Source organism: Rhopalosiphum padi, chromosome 1 (assembly GCF_020882245.1).
Source record: "Rhopalosiphum padi isolate XX-2018 chromosome 1, ASM2088224v1, whole genome shotgun sequence".
NCBI lineage: Eukaryota > Metazoa > Arthropoda > Insecta > Hemiptera > Aphididae > Rhopalosiphum > Rhopalosiphum padi.
Window position 1 is genome coordinate 57,831,243 of NC_083597.1, and position 20,555 is coordinate 57,851,797.

Here is a 20,555-nt window from a genome sequence, read left to right on the forward strand (position 1 = left end):
ATCAAAATAGTGAATAATATATGGAAATAGCTGGATTGACCATAGGATCCTGCACTTGCACCCCCTGGCTTTCAGAAAAAAAGAATAAAATTTAAAAAAAATTCAACGTTACCTATTGAAAATATTTTATTTTACATTAAAATAAAATAAAAACTGTAGACCCCTAGGATTTTTTCCAAATCCCTCAATTGCATTTTCAATAAATTTAAAATCGGCGTGAACGATGTCCCCCCCTAACAATATTCCTGGCGATACCTATGAGAGTGACTGAGTGAGTTAAGAACAGGAGTACTGAGTAGGTACTAGACAGTACCTTAAGGAAGTATTGGACAAAAATGGACAGCCCCGTACAGTTGTTACTGAAGGGTGAATAAAAATTCATAGAAAATGTACACGCATTGCATAGACAGGATAGATGATTAATTTAATTTTTTTGCTATAAATTGAAACCTAGTCTATATTGTATAATTTAATCACGTAGTGTGATCATTATATAAATTATATTATACTGTACGTCTGTACGTACTAATTGGCTACTATTGTACATTACACTTACTGAAAATCAGAAATTTATATATAATAATGTATATTATAACACCTAAGGTTTTATTCTCGTAATTTAGTTATTAATAATTCAATAAATTTGGCAATCGTAAATTTATACATTTCAATTTTTAATATAGTCAGTTCGCAGAATAGAGTGAATGGATAATGGATATTTAATTGGATTTTTTTATTACGAGTTACGATAAGTATATAGTAACTAGTAAGTTAGTATCATAATTTATTACAATAAGATCAACAGATCATTGATAAATTGCATTGAAGTTACTAACAAATCGACTTATATTCGTATCCTGCGAAATGGATACTTGTAATGGCCTCTGAGAGTATAAATGATATTCAATATTTCAATATCATTATAAAAACGTCAAAAATATATTTTTTAATTATACACAAGAGAAGTTCTTCTGTGGTTTTGTAATGAAATAATTAAAAAATAAAAAACATTTTCAACTGGTAAATTGTTGTTATGTGACGCGGTCACACTGCCTTTACTAGCCAGACTTTAGTAGCATCTTTGGAGTTTGTAGTCCGTTTATTACGTATGTTGTGTGTTTTCTTTTTCGTTCGTGTTCTATTTACAATATTATTATTATTGTATCGCATCCCTTAGCGGTTTTTACTTTTTGTATAATATATTTTTTCATATTTGTCTCGCCTCTTCACCGTCCCCACAAACCCTCCTAACGGTAAATTCTCCGCCATTGCCCATTAGTGATTTTCATTTTTCACTCGATCAGTGCGCGTACTGAGAATCAAGATAGATTATTGTTATAACACGTTACACGAGTCGTCGCCTGAACTGACGTACGCGTTGTTTGTTGGTTTCAATCGTTTTTTAAATGATCCTCTCAATTTTGGTGGTGAGCATTGTAACGATGTGACCAATGTGATAACTCGTTGATTTCGCCGATCCGTGTTTACTAGCTTCACCAGACGCACTCGTAGACAAGCATACGCTCGGCAATGCAATACTGCTGTTTGCGCGGGACCGGTCACAGTCTGTAAGTAAGTACATCAATCATGTCTTATTATTATATAGGGACGCCGATTCACAGATAAAGATGTGTAGATTACGTTTTATTAGCACGGTTTTATGCAACAACTTGTCACCTTGTATTGTCACAACATTTGTGGTGAGAATTGTAATTTTTTTAATTCACCCTTCTGTTCATGGTCAAAAAATAGGTAGTCATAGTCACTAGAATCATGCTAGGCAAATCCTTCGTTGGATTACTTTGATCAAAATATTCTGGTACCTATTTGTTTATTTCATTAATCTAATGCTACTGTTTACGTTCAATATTTTACTTATTTTTATAAAAGCATGCAATTGTTTTGACAATAAATTGGAAGATTATAATTAACATGGTGTGTTAAAGGTCAGATAATAAAGTGAATCGCACTGACAGTTTTTTATGTGTATTTGTTTTATAGCTAATATAATCTAAATAATAAGCTTAAAGACTATACCTGCCTAAAATAAAATTATCATTTATAAATAGGGTGTAAATGTATTATTATCCAAGTGTAACTCAATAACCATTTGTTTTTCAGAAAAAAGTAACTAATTATCACAAATATGCAGGAGGATATGACATATCCGGCTGGATGCCGTCCAGTTACAGATGATCTGGGTCCAGATGAACTTATTCGTCGATTAAAAGTATATTAATTTATAATTTAAGTCCATTGATTATACTAAAATCTGTTGAATATTTTAGACTTTGGCTCATACTCTTCAAGCAATGGGCCAAGATGAAGGCATGTATCAACAATATATACCATTGACTTTACATTTGGCCGAAGATTATTTTCTGAAACATGCTAGTAAAGATGTTCAGCTATTAATAGCTTGTTGCATCGCTGATGTACTTAGAGTTTATGCTCCTGAAGCTCCATACAAAGATCCTGAGCAAGTCAAAGTATGAAAATATTAGCTTAAACTAAGATTTAATTTTTTTAACATCATAAATACATTTTTGTTAAAGGGTATATTTATGTTCCTAATTAAACAACTTGCTGGTTTAAAAGATCCAAAGGACCCAGCTTTTAAACGTTATTTTTATCTTTTGGAAAATCTTGCTTACGTTAAGTCTTTTAATATGTGCTTTGAACTTGAGGACTGTCAAGAAATATTTTGCAAATTATTTTCACTCATGTTTAAAATTGTCAAGTAAGCATACACACACATATTTTTTTAAAGTTATATTTTACTAAATATTATTTATTAATATTACTGTGTTTATAGTGATGAACATTCAACTAAAGTTAAATCTTTTATGCTGGATATATTATGTCCATTAATATGTGAATCTGATATGGTGGCTAGTGAACTTCTGGATATTATTTTAATAAATATTGTCGAACCCAATAAATCACAAAGAAAAAATGCTTATTCATTAGCTAAAGATCTTATTCTTAAATGCTCAAACACTTTAGAGCCCTACATCCAATCGGTAAGTGTATAAATAATATAATATTATGATTTTGATTGTAACTGTTAAATTTGTATTCTAGTTTTTTAATCATGTTTTGATATTGGGAAAGAATGAAAAAAATCTAGCTATAAGTACTAAAACTTACGATCTCATTTATGAATTGAACAGAATCAGTCCATCTGTATTGTTGGCTGTGCTCCCACAACTTGAATGTAAACTAAAGTCAACTGTTGAACAAGAACGTCATGGTACTGTGTCCCTTTTAGCTCGCATGTTTTCAGAAAGAGATTCAAGTCTTGCTCGCCATCATAGTATATTATGGCAAGCATTTCTTAGCCGATTTAATGATATATCTGTTAGCATACGCATTAAATGTGTTCAGTATGCTATGCATTTACTTTTAAATCAACCTGAACTTCGTCAAGATCTGACAGAAGCATTACGTTTAAGAAGTTCTGATAGTGATATGAATGTTCGTCATGAAACAGTTATGGCTATTGTATCAACAGCTAAACATGACTTTGAACCCATTGCTGATAATGAAGAATTACTCTTAGTTGTTAAACACAGAATGTGTGATAAAAAGGTATTATATTAATATTATAAATTTAACTAAAAACAATTGTTTAATTATAAACTATTATGTATGTGTTTTAGTTTAAAATAAGAAAAGAAGCTACATCTGGATTAGCATTTATATATAAAACATATTTGAATGATCCAGACATTCCTCAAGCCACTAAAAAAGCATTCACTTGGATCAAAGATAAAATTTTACATGGGTATTACAGATCTTGTGTTGAAGATAAATCTTTGGTTGAACGATTAGTAAATACATCTTTAGTACCATATCAACTACCACCTGAAGAGAGAATGAAGAGACTTTATCATTTATATGGTACGATTGATGATTATGCTAAAAAAGCTTTCATGGAGATTCAAAAAACACAACTTTTGTAAGTGACTTTAGTTTTATTTGTTTTATAAAACACGTATTGTTTATTTATTTACTAAAAAAAATATTTAGAATCCGTTCACATTTAAAAGAATTTCTTGATAATCACAAAAAAGAAGATAGTCCTCAAAAAGATAAAGAAATTCAGGGAAGCATAAAATTATTAACTCGTTATTTACCCGAATCAGTTAAAGCAGCAGAGTTTATTGGAAAATTTTCACAACACCTGATTAAAGATCCTTCATTATTGAGTTGTAAGTTGATTTTTATTATTAAGCATTAGGTATATTTAATAATAAATTAAATTAATATTTTATTTTTTTAATATAAAAAGCTATGGATACAATTGCAAAACAGAATTCTAGTACTGCTGAAATATCTGAAGCTACAAATTTAGTTTTAAGGAAGCTTGGTCAACCAGTAATGACAAATTTGTATTACAACACTGTAAAAGCACTTTTGGAAAGAGCATCATCAGTGATGATAGACTCTCAGGCATTAAAGGTTAGTATATTATTAATGATACATTTTTAATTTCATAATCATTACATTTTAAATCTATTAGTAAGAGAATATCTGGCATCTGCACACTATTTGTTTCTTCTCTAACCCACACCAAATAAAAATGTGTGTTAAGCAGAACAGTTCTGCTAGATTAGTTACTAATCTTGTTAGCTTTGATATTGGAGTGAATTAACCAATTATTATATTAAGTTAAGAATATTGATTGTATATGTACGTTTGTTTTTTGCAATATTTCTAATTTTAATTTGTGTAGAAGTTAAAAGTATAAAGAAAATTGTAAGTATACATATAATGCTAAAAAATTTAAATATGGAATAAGTCCAACATAATATTAGCATAGATATTTGCAGGAATATTAGATTATGTTATTAGTTTGTGTAATATTTATAAACATTTTTATAAATGCCTATTGGTCAATTTAATTCACTCTAATATTGAATCTAATGACACAAGATTGAAAAAATTACTTTGCTATATGTTACAGTTAAAAGTAATTAATAGTTGCTGACATACTCTAAGAATGTGAATTGTACTAATTATTGTATTAAATATATCAAGTATAGTTTTATAAGTTTTAGTTTCTCTAAATTTATGAATTTTAATTGTACTTATATAAAGAGAGTGTTATAATAATCATAATATTTTTACTACTGAATTATCCCAGTTATAATATAGAATGAGATTTATATGAAATGTAAACAATATTATAAAAGCACACCTAAACTTATTTAAAGGTAAAATATTATATAATGCACCTTATAAGCTTTTATTAATATTTATATTTTAAATCATAAGTTATGAAGTTTAAAAAAAAAATTATTTTATTAAATTAAATTATAATTCACTGTATGTGCCCTAGATAATATTCTTACCTTTCAGTTATGTGTAAATTCACTCATAATACTAATAATTGTCAACTACTCAATATTAGTTCTGCTAAAAGTGTGTAAGACAAAGGCAACTCATGTGGTCCCTTATTATATAAGCCTACTAAATTTATTTAAGTTTTAATGTATTATGTTATTATTTTTTATTTGGCATACCAAAGTCGATGTGATCCATATAATAAATTAAATATTTTTTTGTTCAATAGGAATTGTTTAATCATGTTGAAAATTGTTTGAGTGGTGGAAATATGATAGAAGAACTTGGTTTACACCCAGAAACTGCTGCTTATAGAGGACTCGAACTTCTTAATGTAAATTAATTATGTCACCCTTAACACTAATTATAATAATTAATATAATATCCAATGACTTCAGGTTTTGTCAAATACATTTGCTTGCCACTTTTATCATCCAGACATATTGGATAAGCTATTAGATTTATCACATCATGATGATGAATACATTGCTCCTCAAGTTCTCACTATGTTGACAACAATTGGCAAATACAGTGCACTTGGTAAATTTTGTTTAGTTTAATAATATGTTATTAAATTATCAGATAAAATAATACTATTGTAAATATTTTAGGTGATTCATACCCAGAATTCACTGAAAAATTAATACCAATATGTAAAAAATTGGCAGTGAACGGTACTCCAAAACAAGCTAAAGGAGCTATACGATGTTTATATGTCAATGTATATAAATCCAAAAATGATATCTTTGATGATATTGTTGAGGTAACAATATTTTGATTTTAAATTTATATTTTAAAATAATTAATATGGTTTTCTTTTGAAAAATCTAGAAAACTAAAATTAATTTAGAACCTGATTCAAAACATTATGAAACAGCAATAGTAGCTCTTGGGCATTTAGCTATCAATGTAGCTGAAAAATATAATGTTCATTTCAAGAATATGATTTCTCGAAAGGTAAGTAATTCATTATAAATTTATTTAAATTATGATAATTTCCACCAAAGTATATCTATTTTCCATATTTGTTGATTATTAATAAATTTTAAACATATACAACACAATTTTATTATAAAACATTCAACCTCTAATGCATGTAATTGATTGCAAATAAGAAAATTGTTCAGTGATTTTATTTATAACTATTAGTCTATAATATTATAAAAAAATTATAAAAAGGTTGAGTGTTGTATGTACATATTAAATTAATTTATATTGACTAATGATGACAAACCATCCTTGCGAGCTTATTCTTTATCTACTAAGAAAAATGACTTTAAATTTGGGACCTCTTAAATAAAACTGTTGTTTTTTAGGAGGTCTGAAGTCAATATAAATATTAAAAATGTTGATATTATGTAAACAATATAATATGATGACTATGAGGAATATATAGTTATTTATTTAGATATGAATTATTTTATAATATTGCTGAGGATTTACTTTAATTAAACCTGATTTTACTTTAAATGTATTAAGAGGTATGTAAAGAAATTTCAAATATATTGAATAAACTAGTATTGACTAATGATGACAAACCATCCTTGCGAGCTTATTCTTTATCTAGTAAAGAAAATGACTTTAAATTTGGGACCTCTTAAATAAAACTGTTGTTTTTTAGGAGGTCTGAAGTCAATATACATTTTAAAATTATTACAGTCGTTGCCAGATAAATTGACGCGATAACGAAAAAGTTTCTCTATACATGAATGTTAGTACTAAAGAACGGATTTTAATTTAGTACAAAATTAAAAATATTTAAATATATGTTTGTTTAATACTCTATAAATATTTATTTATAATATTGAAATGTTTAAATTGAAAATAAGATAGAATTCACTGTAATTTATAAATAATAATAATAGAAATTAAAAATGTTTATAGTCTTCGTGAGAGAAACAATTTGAAACAACATATAATTTGAGATTTTTAAATTTAAAATTACGGCAATTTGATCTTGGTATTTGCTTTATAACGGCTAAATGACCTCTCCGCATCAATAGAAGTGATAGGTGCATATTACATACACGTTAATTCTTTTGGATTGTATTCTATTACTAAATTGTTTTTTAGAGTTTTGTTTAATAGTATATTATCCCTTATCGACATTACAGCGTTTAATCCTAGGTTTTTTCCCATTATATTTCATAAATTAGATTGGTTTAAACTCCAATTTCACCAGAAAATTCTACAATAATACGGATTACGTATATTTATTTGTAAAATATTTAAAATAAAATTAACATCAGCTTATTCAAAATTAAATGAAACGTACACATATGTCAAAAATTTTTCCATGTTAAAACTACATAAAAATATTTATTTGAATTAAAATTTGTTCCCTAGTTATTAACTAAAAATATATCAATAAACTTACAATTGTCATAAAATATTTTAAAACAACAAAAATAGAAATTGTATTAATAAATTATAATTGTATTAATTAATTACTACACTTGAAAAGCGCCGTCGCAGCCGCGGTGTAAATCTATCTGGCACAGACTGTAATACTATGTAAATAATATAACATAATGAATTGATGACTATGAGGAATATATAGTTATTTATTTTTAATTTAATTTTAACATGAATTATTTTATAATATTGCTGAGGCTTTACTTTAGTTAAACCCAAATTATGTTAAGTCTTAATGGTAAACGTATTAAGCAGTTTTGATATTTTATCATTTAATCATAATTCATATAATGCATACTTGGTATTTATCAACATTTTATTTTTACCAATAACAATATTTATGTTTCAAATATGTTATTAATAAACCAATAAAGATTTAAAATAGGGAATTATAGACAACACATATTTTAGAAAAGAAATGTCTTAACAAAAATAATGTGTTTTGTATTAATTTATTATTGTTCAGAAAAAAATACTCAGATCAACAACTTTTAGTATTGCTTCTGGTAGCAAATAGGATCTAGTTGGTACTTATAGAAAGTTAAAAATTAAAAAATGTCAATAGTTTTTTTTAAATAATCAGGAACAAAAACTATCATGATAATTTTGATACCTAAAAAGTTGGTCTAAGGTCTCCACTTAGAATTTTATTTTTTTGTGTACAATGATATATCATTAAATTCAAAAATTCTAATTTAACACATTTATTATTTTGACCTACTCATTGACAAATTATAATGTACACTCACCTCTTACAATATAATGGTTGACTCCTTGATGACTTTTTAACATTGAATAACAAATTTTGTTTGAGGTTTGATATTGTTAGTTTTAACATAAACTAAGTTATTTCATTAAACATTTAATAAATAGTATTTATTAGATATATTATTAAAATTTTTACAATCAGTCTTAAAGTTGTATATCCTTATAATATTCCAAACATATATTTAAATAAAATAATAAAAATGTATTTATCTAGTGCTGGTTCGAGTTATTTAAAAAATCAAAAATACAAATTTTATAATAAAAAAAAGTTTTTTTTAAAACATGTCTACTTATTTTTACATATAGTTGTCAATCGTCATTGGGTTAATAATTTTAAATTTGTTTTGTGTTTTATTTAGATTGTTAAGGAATTATTAGTAAAAGTGTCGATTAAAAGTGAACTTTACAACGCTGATGCCAATTGGTGTTCCGAAGATATTTTACCAAAAGGCACAAAGTGTAGAGTAAGATAACTTCTAATGTTTTAGTATAAAAATTGTATATTTTATTTAATATTTTATTTTTTAAGGCTGAAGGCATGAAGGCTATGGCAAGGTGGCTTATTGGTTTAAAGAATGATAAAGTATCAGCTCAGAAGACATTTAGAATGTTTAATGCTTTTTTGTCACAAAAAGGTGACCTTACACAATCTGGAATCTTATCAAAATCTGAATTAGCTTGGTTAAGATTACAAGCAGGCTGTTCTATGTTGAAGATTTGTGAACAAAAAGGTGTTGGAGATCAGTATACAGCTGAACAATTCTTTTTATTATCAAGACTTATGATGGTATATTTTTTAAATTTTGGTGTTATACTTTTCTATGTCAACTAATAATAAATTACATTAATTTTAGGATGAAGTTTTAGAAGTACGAGAAATTTTTGCCGCAAAACTCCATAAAGGCTTAGGGAGAGGTTTACCTTTCAAATGTCTCCCATTAGATTTTATGGGAATGTATGCTTTGGCTGGACTTGAAGCAGATGAACGATTGAGGAGTAAAATCTATGATTACGTTTTAAAAGATATAAACAGAAGACGGGATTATGCCAGAAATTTAACTCAAGGATCTGCCACATGTATTTTCATTTATTCTTATGGTTTTTAATGTCATTCAAAGTTTATTTTTTAATGTTTTATTTTATATAGGTTCAATTGAAAAAGCGATGGCACAATTACCTCATATTTTACCTGATTATATGTTACTGTTTGCTATATCAATTTTAACACATTCTCCAGTATTTAAAGATAACAGTGATGAAGAAAGTCTGACATTGATGCAACAGTGCCTGTGGTTCATTCTTGAACCATTAATCACTAAAAATGATTCTTATAATTTTGGATTTTACAAAGAGATGTTGGAGCGAGTCAAGAATTATGTTGACGCTGTAGAACCAACTAATGAGACTGTTAATTCGGTAATTATGAATATGTGTATATATCATTTTATTAAAAAGTATTGTAGAGCCAATACATTTTTAACTCAAAATCTAAAATATTGTTTATAGTTACTTGGAATCGTACAATCATTTTTCAATTAGTTTTAATTAAATCATGTTACACAGGAGTTATTTTAGTGTTTAAAATATATAAAACTTTATTTTTTAGAAAATGTGGGCTCTTTGTGATTTGGCAATGAGTGTATTAGTAGTTCATACTAGTACATTTGAAACATCTCCATTTTCTGAAATTAGAATTTCAGCAATGTTCTTCAAGAGACATGATGATCCCATGTTTGTAAATGTAAAGGTTTATTTGCCTGAAAAATTCCAAATCAAAGTAAGTTTTTAAAATTTAATTTTAAACTTGATGATAACCAATTTATTTTTAATTTTAGCAAGTAAACAATAATGGAAAAAAAACAGGACTGTCAGCTGCTTTAAGAACCACTAAAACCCGAACTCAAAAAAATAACATTCAAACCAGTAGAGCTAATGAATCCAAAGTAGTGAGTATTTTTATTCTTAATCTACTAAATAATGATTTTGTATTAGGCTAGCCTATTATTAACAACTTATCTTTATCTATGTTAGTTTTTTTATTTATTCTTGATAACCTTCAAAACTACTAAGTCTATAAGTGTTTTTGCCATTATTAAAAGCAATATAAAACAACCACCAAAACTCCTGATCTAAAACTAAATATTAAAATAGAAATTTACCTATACTTGTAAGTAATAACTGTTATTTTTTTACTATGACATTTAAAACTGTCAATAAACATTTTCCAAAATGTTAGTTGCATTCAATACATTAAGCCCGTGTGGCTGTGTCCCCCAACCACGGTTCCACTACCCATACTAAAGTGTCCCCCACAAACAAATATATTAGAGATTAGTTGTTTATTGTAGCAAGAATACTTAATAATTTTGTTTAAAACTAACTAATTATGATAAAACACTCCTTGTGAGCTAATTCCTTGCCTTATTAGGAATTTGACTTGAAATTTGAACTTCTTAAACTGGATTATTAATCCTTGGGAGGTCTAAAGTCTATATTTATGTTTCTGGTAGTGTTTTAACAGTATTGGCCAAGAAAATAAAATGGTTTTCCAGTAATTTTTTACTTGGGACTTAATATTTTCTTTACACAGTGAAACCTCTGCGTAGCGGACACACTTGGTCACCAACATTTTGTCCGTTATTCAGAGGGGATACATTTTTGAAATATTTTGTATAATAATGTACTATGTATGTATAATGTTATTACTTATTATTTACAAAATGTAAATTATTACATTTTTATATTTTTATAAGCAATTTGTTGACTACAAAGTTTTATACAAATATTATTCATATTAATTTCTCTATAAACTATTTATGACTAATTTTTTTATTGAGAACTTTTTTTTTTCTACAGAATAATGATGTTCAAGATTCTACAATGTTAGACATGTCTGTTGAAGTAAGTGAGAATTTAATTAACAAAAATTACATTTTTACTAAAATGGTTTTGATTTTTTTTTACAGAGAGAAGAAGATGAGGATGTTATTGAACCCAAACGCAGGAGAACAACTCGTAATAATAATTTTAGTTGAACTGTATGAGTGAACTAAGCTAGTTTTTAAGCTAAACTGTATATTTTAATTGTTATATACCTACTAAAAACTGTTAATACTTATTTATTTTGTTAATATTTTCGATTTTATTTTTTTAAACTTAAAGTTCTCAACAACAATTTTGAAGTAAATAATTTATTCTTAAGTGAAATTTTGGTATCAGACTTGTATGCTAACCAAACGTATTACATGATTTTTACATATATAATTTTACCACCTTGAAATATGTCTTGTATTCTGATCTGTATTCCTCTGATTGTGTTTAATCACAAACCAAATTTTAAATAAAGTCAGAAGGTATTTAAAGTATAGTTGTTGAAATAAAAAATTAATAGGTATTCAAAAATAATACCTAAAACTGACATTGTGATTTTACATTAATTAAACAGAATATTTTACTTTTAAAAATGTTGTGTTGCTTAATGAAACGTAAAATATGAAATTTAGAGCACTGTTCATTAATAATTAAATTGATTCTAATCATATTTTTGTAAAAGTTTTAAGTTAAAATATTAGAAAAAATACCTTTTATTTTTTATTTATTACATTTATAATTAGTTTAGATTAAGGGTTTAATACTGAATAAGTTATAAGTAAACTTATGTTTAAAATAAATTATTTTCTTAAAATAAAAAGTATTTTTGATTGAATTTTTATTTTAATATATTTTTTATTACAATATTTTAGAATCAATTGAAAAAATAGTCAAGTAGGTGTACAATAAGTGTAGATTGTGATCAGAATGGAGTGGTAAGGAAATATCCCATAAAATACTGTTCGGCTATTCCACCGCTCACCAAAGCTTTAAATACTTAATAATCAAATTTTGATTTTTATAAATCAAAATACTCTGAAAATGATTCTGCTACAAAATTAAAAATGTATGCTTTTTAGTGTCATTCAAAAAAGTAAAAATTTGAAAAATCATAACTATTACATTTTTTTTTTCAAAAAGTAATAGATTTTGAAAAAATGAATGTTATTTGATTAAAAAATCACACAGTATATTATTATTATTATCTTATAAGACATGAGTATTATACAAACTTACTGTATAATGGAGGAATAGATTATATATATATTACATTAGGTAAATTGACAATAACTTGAAATTAATCAAAATATTTTGAAAAATTTGTAGTCAATAGTAAATTATATCTGTAATATACAAAAAGGTTTGCTTCTAAAAATATATTTAAATGACAATAAAATTACAAAAGTTATTAGTTTTCTCAAATTTTATCAAAAGTTAATAAATAAAATTGTACTTAAATATTTTTTGAAATTTAGTAAGAAGTACTTACAAAGAACTTTGTATTAGATTTTCAAACCTTAATTTTATAAATTGAAAATGGTGCTTTTGACAATTTTAAGAATACTATTTAGTACAAAAAATATAAGTGTCTTATTATGATATAATGCATTATATTAATGTACTTATAATTTATAGTAAAATTTAAATATTAATATTTATTTTGTTAATTGATAATTTATAATAATACCTAATAAAACAAATATAATATTAGCCTCATGTAATTTAACAAATTTATTTTAATAATGTCGACACTGATGATGTCAATTTCCTAATTTGTAAAGGGATAAGTTTTTGATTTGTTTCAAAATATTAAAATCATACAACAGTATTCATAATAATATGTATCTACCTTAATACATTCTATTTTTAAATTATGTTTATTGGTTTTATAATTTATTTCAGTGGCATTTATTACATTTGACCAGCATATTATACCTGTCAGTGATATACTAAATATGTTATTTGAAGGAACAAATCTAGTTTGCGGCCCATGCTCGTTTTTCAAATTTTTTTTCTTCAAAATGTGTGTTTTAAAGCACTGAATTTGAATGTGTTTGAAAAAATTGTCGCTATTTTTTTTATTACAGAAGTTATACCAAAAAAACCGGAAAACAATTAATTGTTTTAAATATCGCGGTATCCTCGATAAAAATAACAAAAAACAAATTTTTTTTAAAGTGTGTTTTTGTACGCTGAAGTTTTTGAAACATTTTGACTATTGTACTTAATTTTTATGATATACCAAAAATACTGATTATAGACTAATTAATGTACCTATTTAAAACTTTTAATCTAATTATAAGCTTAATAATTGTATGGGGTCACTCGCTTATTGCGATCACTTATACTTCAGTATAAATCACAAAAATTTTATGAATTTTCAACTTCAAAATTCTTTGCAAATATTCGTGATTTTGATATATTTTGTAAACATTTGAACTTTAAATGCTTATAAACAAAAATTGTGACTAACGATTTTTGATTTTTTTGTTACTACGACAAATACAACTTATAATAAACCTTGTATTAAATTTTAAAGAAGTTTTGGATAGCCAAATTATTTTTATCGGCATTTTAAGAAAAAAAACTTAAAATTTCGAAAATTTTAATTGTCTATAAGTAGCTTAAAAAAGGTCAAAATATTTTGAAAATTTAATAGAATACCATAGATAAAATACCAAATAGATAACCATAATATAAACATTTGGTGAAAATTTCAAGTATTTATAATGATTCGTTTTTGAGTTACAACAAAATCAAAAAATCGATTTTGCCAAAAAGTGGTTATGCGTAAAAATTCCCGTTTTTCCGTAATTTTTTCAGGGTTTTTCGACGCTTTTGAAAACTATTGATAATTATTTACTTTTGCCCCCCCCCCAAGTACCAACTAGATGAATTTTGCTTTTCAAAGAGGGGCTGAAGTCAAAAATCGAAGCATTATTACTACTCCAAAAAGTGATGACCGACATAAAATAAAAAAAAAAACACATCATTGTAAAATCAATACATTCATCACTCGATCACTCCGTTCAGAATCTAAAAGAAAATGAAACAGAATAACTTAAAAAGAATATGGTGTAATATGAAATAAGGAATACAAGTGCAAGTACATAGGTTCCTGGTATAATAGTGATACAATCATCAAACTGCTATGATCACAGACATTTTAATTAAATATAATAAACATTTATTTGTGTCATCTGTGACCATTGAACAACGCCAATCACCAGGGTCCCAATAATTTAAACGATAACAAATGCATTAAAATAAAACTATTTATATTTATATAGTCTAATAATATAATATATGATTTTAGTTTAATTATAAATTCATTTTCCATATTTTTTTAAAAATAATATATTTTTGATTGTTAGATATAGAATAATTATATTTAACCTAACCAGGAGTACCACTAAAAATGTTGGTATATACTATATTAACTCAACTAAATTTTAAATACAATATAAAATACTACATTAAAAATTGTTGAAATATTATTTATAATATACACAATTGACTTACAGCAATCATCAATGTTGATTCAGCATTAGCCATTAACATAAAAACATCGCCATCAATCCAATCATCCAAATGTGGTGTAACATTTACTCCCGGTCCAGTCCCGGAGAGTCGACTAAAGCTACATCATCTCTTAGTAAGCTGCATTTGTCTTTTGGCCAATATACATATACCAATTGTTTTTCATAATTCAATGCATGTGCCAAATGTGTAACGGACTAAAAATATATATATGTGTGCATTATTTTTAACAAGTAACGGTGCTATTTTCATTTGTTCATACATGCAGACATTTTTCCATGAAAAAAATCCCACGGGGCAGGGTTCCGGGTTAAAAATGGTTTTTGTTCAGTATAAACTTTAAAAGCTAAACAAAAATAAAATAAAAGTCTCTACGTGTCTTGAAGAATTCATTTAAACGACTTTACCACAAGAGCGGTAGGGAGTTAGGGGACTAAAACACATTTCACGGCATTGTCTCCGATCAGCTTTCATATGCTTTTGGTATTCCGAAGCGGTTCTTATGCCACTACAGCCTAGGTGGTTGGAATAATATCGTTATTGCCACCGTGGGACGGTTTTGCAGTTATAAATACGTAAAATATTCACTTAAGCCTCGCGTCGCCATTACTGTGGCCATTTAAAGCACACCGTCAGTGAATAAAATATGATGGACGCCAAGTACGGCAGTGTCAAGAATGAATGGATTTAGGCTTCCCGGTAAAATTTAAATGCGCTCGTGGTACATAATATTATATACACGGTACTCGGTACTGAAATCACCGTACAACTATATGCTACTGGTCAAATTCCGTAGGTATTTGATTCAATTACTTAATTTAATAAATCAATAAATCATACTCATAGCCACAATAGCGGTGCCTGGACTTAGCTAATAATAGCAAGATAGTGATTGGGGAGTCATTATTTCAACCTACAGTCAGGGACGTATTTAAGGGAGGGGCACATAGGGCTCGTGCCTCCCCCATTCACCGTATTTTATACTAATTTTTATTATATGAGAAATTTTACAATTCTATACCCCATGTACGCAAATTTAAACTTTTTGTTTGTGCCCCCCCCCCTTAAGACATTTCTAAATACGCCCCTGCCTACAGTATTAAGTTCGTTAGTGCTATCCAAATATGTAGGAAAATTATAGTGTAAAAAAGTAAGTTGTATTGCCCATGCGCGTACAGGAAAGGTTAAAAATTTGAAATTTTGTTTTAAAATGCGTATTTTAGTACTTTCTTTCATTCCTCTAAATTCCATTTTAATACAAGATTATCCAAATGAAATATTTAGTTGTTCCTTGTACCTACTACCTACCTCTTTAATGTGAACACACTATATATATATATTATGCATAGACCTATAAAGATATGGACTACGCGTTGACCATACTGGCTCATTGTAACTGCATCCTCATCATTGTTAGAAAGATACCATAGACCTATCTTTATAGGTTTATGGTAAATACCCGAAATATATATCTCACCTGTTACCCAAGGTTTATAGCAAGCCTTGGTTTATAGATTATACTTAATAATATTTTAGTATAATCTTTAAACCTTGCCTGTTACTTACAGTCCATCACTATACATAGCCAACATGCACACTATATTATTCGATTTGCCACCCAGCCACTAGGTAGCCTTAAGATCAGCTGTGTACTTACATTATTTATTGTTCTGTGGTACTACTGACTACTGTTACTAAGGAAATCTTTCGGGCTCGTTTCCAGTGTTTCCAGTCCTTTCTGTCTTAGTCCATGTCCGTTATGATGATACATGACAAAATGAATGCACCATCATTCTGATTTTAAATAGCTGAACAATACTTGGAGAAACACTTCTATTGTGTATTAATGATAGAAAGAAGATAAAAATATATTAATTTTAATTTTTTTTTTTGACTATATAAAGTTCTTCATAATATATATTTTAATTTTAAAGGTTATTTTTGTTCTATATGGTTATTTTTATGCCGAGTTAGGGATGACAGATCAAATTTAAAGTATTAAAAATAAAATATAATTTAAAGTCAACAAATATAAAATTACAATAAACTTATTGATAATATACATTATATGGTATAGTAAAGGTAACATATAAAATAGTGTTTTTATATTGTACAACTTCAGTACTCTGCTACCTCTATAGCCTTGTTTGCAGATTCCAAGTCTTATATTACATTGGGCAGATGTAGCATGCTAAAAGATGAGCTATTGTTTGAACCTTTCCACATTCACAGTTTGTCTTCTTTCTCGCTGATTGAAAATAAATAATAATCAATTCTATATTAATTCTTATGAATACATAAAAGAAGGGAGTATCTAAAATTTTGACAATGTTTATTCTCAATATAAATTAATAAACTGTTGCATACTGAAATTATTTTCTGTTGTACACAGCACTAAGGATAAATACCAAAAAACAATGTAGTTGTACCCAAAGTATATTCATCAAATGTAATTGAACTAGTTTCAAATCCATTATCAATTATACTTTAGCAATGTAAAATGAACCCCAATTATTTCAGTACACTTTTCTGGGTTTTTAAAAACAACCTTGTAGTGTTACCATTGTTTGTATTTCCTTTTCCTGAAATATTTGAAAGAGTATTTGCATCTTTATAGCTCATGTTTTACCAAATTAAAGTTAATTCATTTTTACCTTGTAGCAAAACATCAATCAATAAATCCATTTCTGTATGAAAACTTTCTGGAACGATATTTTTTTCATTATGAAAAACTTATGCATTACCTAGTGGTTCTGACTATCTGACTTATTATTGTTTAATACAATAACTGGTTAAATAAATTTTGTATCAGTCTTCAGTCTTATACTCTTATGTCTTGCATTCTAAGCGATTTAAACAATCAAATAATTGTACCCATGCATGAAATCTATATAGTCCAAATCTCAATGGTTAATAACAAATTTATTTATTTTTTACAAGTTGAATATTGTTCATATCTTTTGTCTTGAGGTGTCTGTTATGGAAATATATAAATACCTTTCTGAAAATTATACAAGTAAATAATACCTTTGTAAATATATATTAAAATATAAAACTAATTTATCTACTTTACTAACAACGGTTTAAATATACTAACGGATGTTTAATGCTAGCTACTTATTTACCATTTACCACTACATTTTGTAATTAATTTAATATTTAAATATAGATGTTTTGTAATAATTAATTTGTATAAAAAAAAAACAATTTCTTAACACGAATATATTAGGTATATTAATATATTATAGGTTTTCCCTTACCTTCAAATCGTTTATTGGCTTTGTAGTATATTCTTTCACTTAAAAATGTGTGTGTGGTCTCGACAGTCAACACTTAACTGTTGTCTGGTCTATTCCACAGATTAAGAAAGAAAAAAATGTACATTTTTATTATTTTCTGTACAGTCTGCACACTGATTACTGACTATTGAGTATTGACTAAGACAGAAGATTAATAACTAAGGAGTAAGGACTAACATCAAACACTATAATATATAATATGTCTATACACGACGTCGGATAGTATTATTTTGCTATAGTAGAGTGAGTAACACTTACAAGTGAGCACTGATTAGTATATTTTAATATATTAATCGTATATTAATATCCGTGCAAGTGAGTAAGTGACAAGCAATAAGCATAATTTAAGATAATAATTATCTTAAATCATGGTGACAAGTAACGAAAACTGAATACCTAGTGATTAGTGAGTACTGAGTACTGACTAATTATTATCATTATAATTTAATTGATTATCGTTGCATTGGTTTATGTTTATGAGTTTATGACATAAGAGTACCAGAACAATATAAATTATCGAGTAAATTATTTACACTCAGTTCCGCATATTTAGATTAAAGCGGCTCTTAGTGGCTTTTATTTAGGCTTACTATAATGAATTACGAAAATTTTAATGATTTACATGATTATGAGTTATGACTCACTTAAAAATTAAAATATTAATAATAGCCTATGATTAGATGCTCATCTATATAAATATAGAGTATTACCTTTATGTTTAATTATAAGTAAATTGTAAATTGACTTAATATTAATGCTAACTGCATAAAATTGATTCTGCTGAACACAAATTTGCTGTTTTACGTTCATAAGACAAAAACGTCAGAAATAATACCCGCACGATTACACCATCATCTTAAGAGGACGTAGTACCATCGTTTGTTGTCTCTTGTTTCCGTATTACACACGTACGGAAGTTAAGGAAACAAAGCCCTGTACCAATTAAATAGGTACATTATTCATTATTTTATTATGACTTATTACATCAGTGGTTTTCAACCGGTGTGTCGTGAGCGCTCTTGAAGTGTGCCGCGAAAAATGTGTTAATAGTTTTATTACTTTGTTAGTATGTATTAATATGTATATAATATATATTTGTAATTTGTATTTGTATATATAAAAAATTTGTTTCACGTTCACATATTATATGGATGGATTGGTATGCCACGAAAATTTTGTAGGAGATGAAGTGTGCCGCATGGTTAAAAAGGTGGAAAACTACTGACTTACATAATTAAATATAATCGTTACATTATGTACATTTATCTATGTAACAATGTAACACTTTAACATATCTATAAGTATAGCTGCAATCTGCATTTAACATTGTCAATAATTGTCATTTGTCATATTTACCTACAAAATTTAAAACAAAAATTGAGGATAAAAATTTAAAATAATTAAAAAACTAAAATAATTTTAAAAAATGTAATGAATTGTCATTTATTTTATCATTTGTATTAAATAATTAAAAAAAATTTTAAAAAAATTAAAAAATGGTTGTTAATAATAAATTATTTTAATTATTTTAAATTTTTACCCTTAAACATTTTTTTAAATTATCTAGGTACAAATGACAAATGACAATGTTATCGAAAATGTTAAATTCAGATTGCAGCTATTCTTTTAGATATGTTAAAGAAGTGTTCAGTGTTACATAGATAAATGTAATTATTATATTTAATTGTATAAATCATAATAAAATAACAAATAATGTATTTAGGTACGGGGCTTTTTTTTAATACTCTTGTAGGACATGGAAAATTTTCGTTCATCAGTTTTAAATATTTTTGATAGTGAAGTATATTAATTTTGATATTAAAGTGAATTGACCAATTGACCTATTATAAAATTTAAAGGTAAGGCTATTATCTAGGACTCCACGTAGGCTTTTATTGATATTATTATTTTTAAATAGGCTATAATCTTTTTGAAATTGTACATTTTAACATGATTCATATTGTAATATGTCATTAAAAGTGTTTACTGATTTACTATTATATATTATCTACCAGTTTTGTCAGTATACAATAATGGACAAAAAACTGGTATATTTTTGTCGAAAACAGTCGGTCTCGGCATCAAATTTTATCTGAAGCTCCAGTGAATTATTCATATAATTTAATTTAAAAATATTACTTCTAACAATACAAGGTTTGTTAAGCAAAACGCTAATTCATTATTCTGTGTATGGTTCAGAAATAGAAAACAAATAAGTTTATTGACATTCTTATTTATCATAATAACAATAATAATAAAAATAACTTTGAAAATTCAAATATGATAATCAATTTATTTATTCTAAAAACCATA

At 26.6% G+C, this 20,555-nt stretch overlaps 1 protein-coding gene and 1 long non-coding RNA gene across 4 annotated transcripts; one reads left to right on the forward strand and one right to left on the reverse strand.

Annotated features, from left to right (window-relative positions):
• The first annotated feature begins 1,087 nt into the window (after positions 1-1,087).
• Positions 1,088-11,996, forward strand: LOC132924514 (sister chromatid cohesion protein PDS5 homolog B-B). Of its 2 annotated transcripts, none has more exons than XM_060988882.1 (21): positions 1,088-1,572; positions 2,122-2,230; positions 2,289-2,489; positions 2,556-2,740; positions 2,816-3,023; positions 3,085-3,591; positions 3,663-3,961; positions 4,033-4,214; positions 4,295-4,464; positions 5,579-5,683; positions 5,748-5,889; positions 5,961-6,112; positions 6,181-6,306; positions 8,892-8,996; positions 9,062-9,319; positions 9,387-9,609; positions 9,680-9,948; positions 10,139-10,309; positions 10,368-10,478; positions 11,389-11,433; positions 11,499-11,996. In XM_060988882.1, the coding sequence occupies exons 2-21, from the start codon at positions 2,147-2,149 to the stop codon at positions 11,565-11,567; spliced, it is 3,612 nt and encodes a 1,203-aa protein (XP_060844865.1). In that variant the 5' UTR covers positions 1,088-1,572; positions 2,122-2,146; the 3' UTR covers positions 11,568-11,996. The 2 variants fall into 2 exon arrangements, with proteins under 2 accessions (XP_060844865.1, XP_060844872.1); XM_060988889.1 differs by having other exon boundaries at positions 1,088-1,568.
• A 2,687-nt stretch (positions 11,997-14,683) lies between these two features.
• LOC132918208 (uncharacterized) lies at positions 14,684-18,818 on the reverse strand. Of its 2 annotated transcripts, XR_009660418.1 has the most exons (5): positions 18,204-18,809; positions 17,598-17,944; positions 17,077-17,525; positions 16,601-16,776; positions 14,686-15,140 (listed from the first exon to the last, which is right to left on the reverse strand). It is a non-coding gene; the product is annotated as an uncharacterized LOC132918208 (long non-coding RNA). The 2 variants fall into 2 exon arrangements; XR_009660417.1 differs by having other exon boundaries at positions 14,684-15,140; positions 16,601-17,525; positions 18,204-18,818.
• Between the last annotated feature and the right edge of the window lie 1,737 nt (positions 18,819-20,555).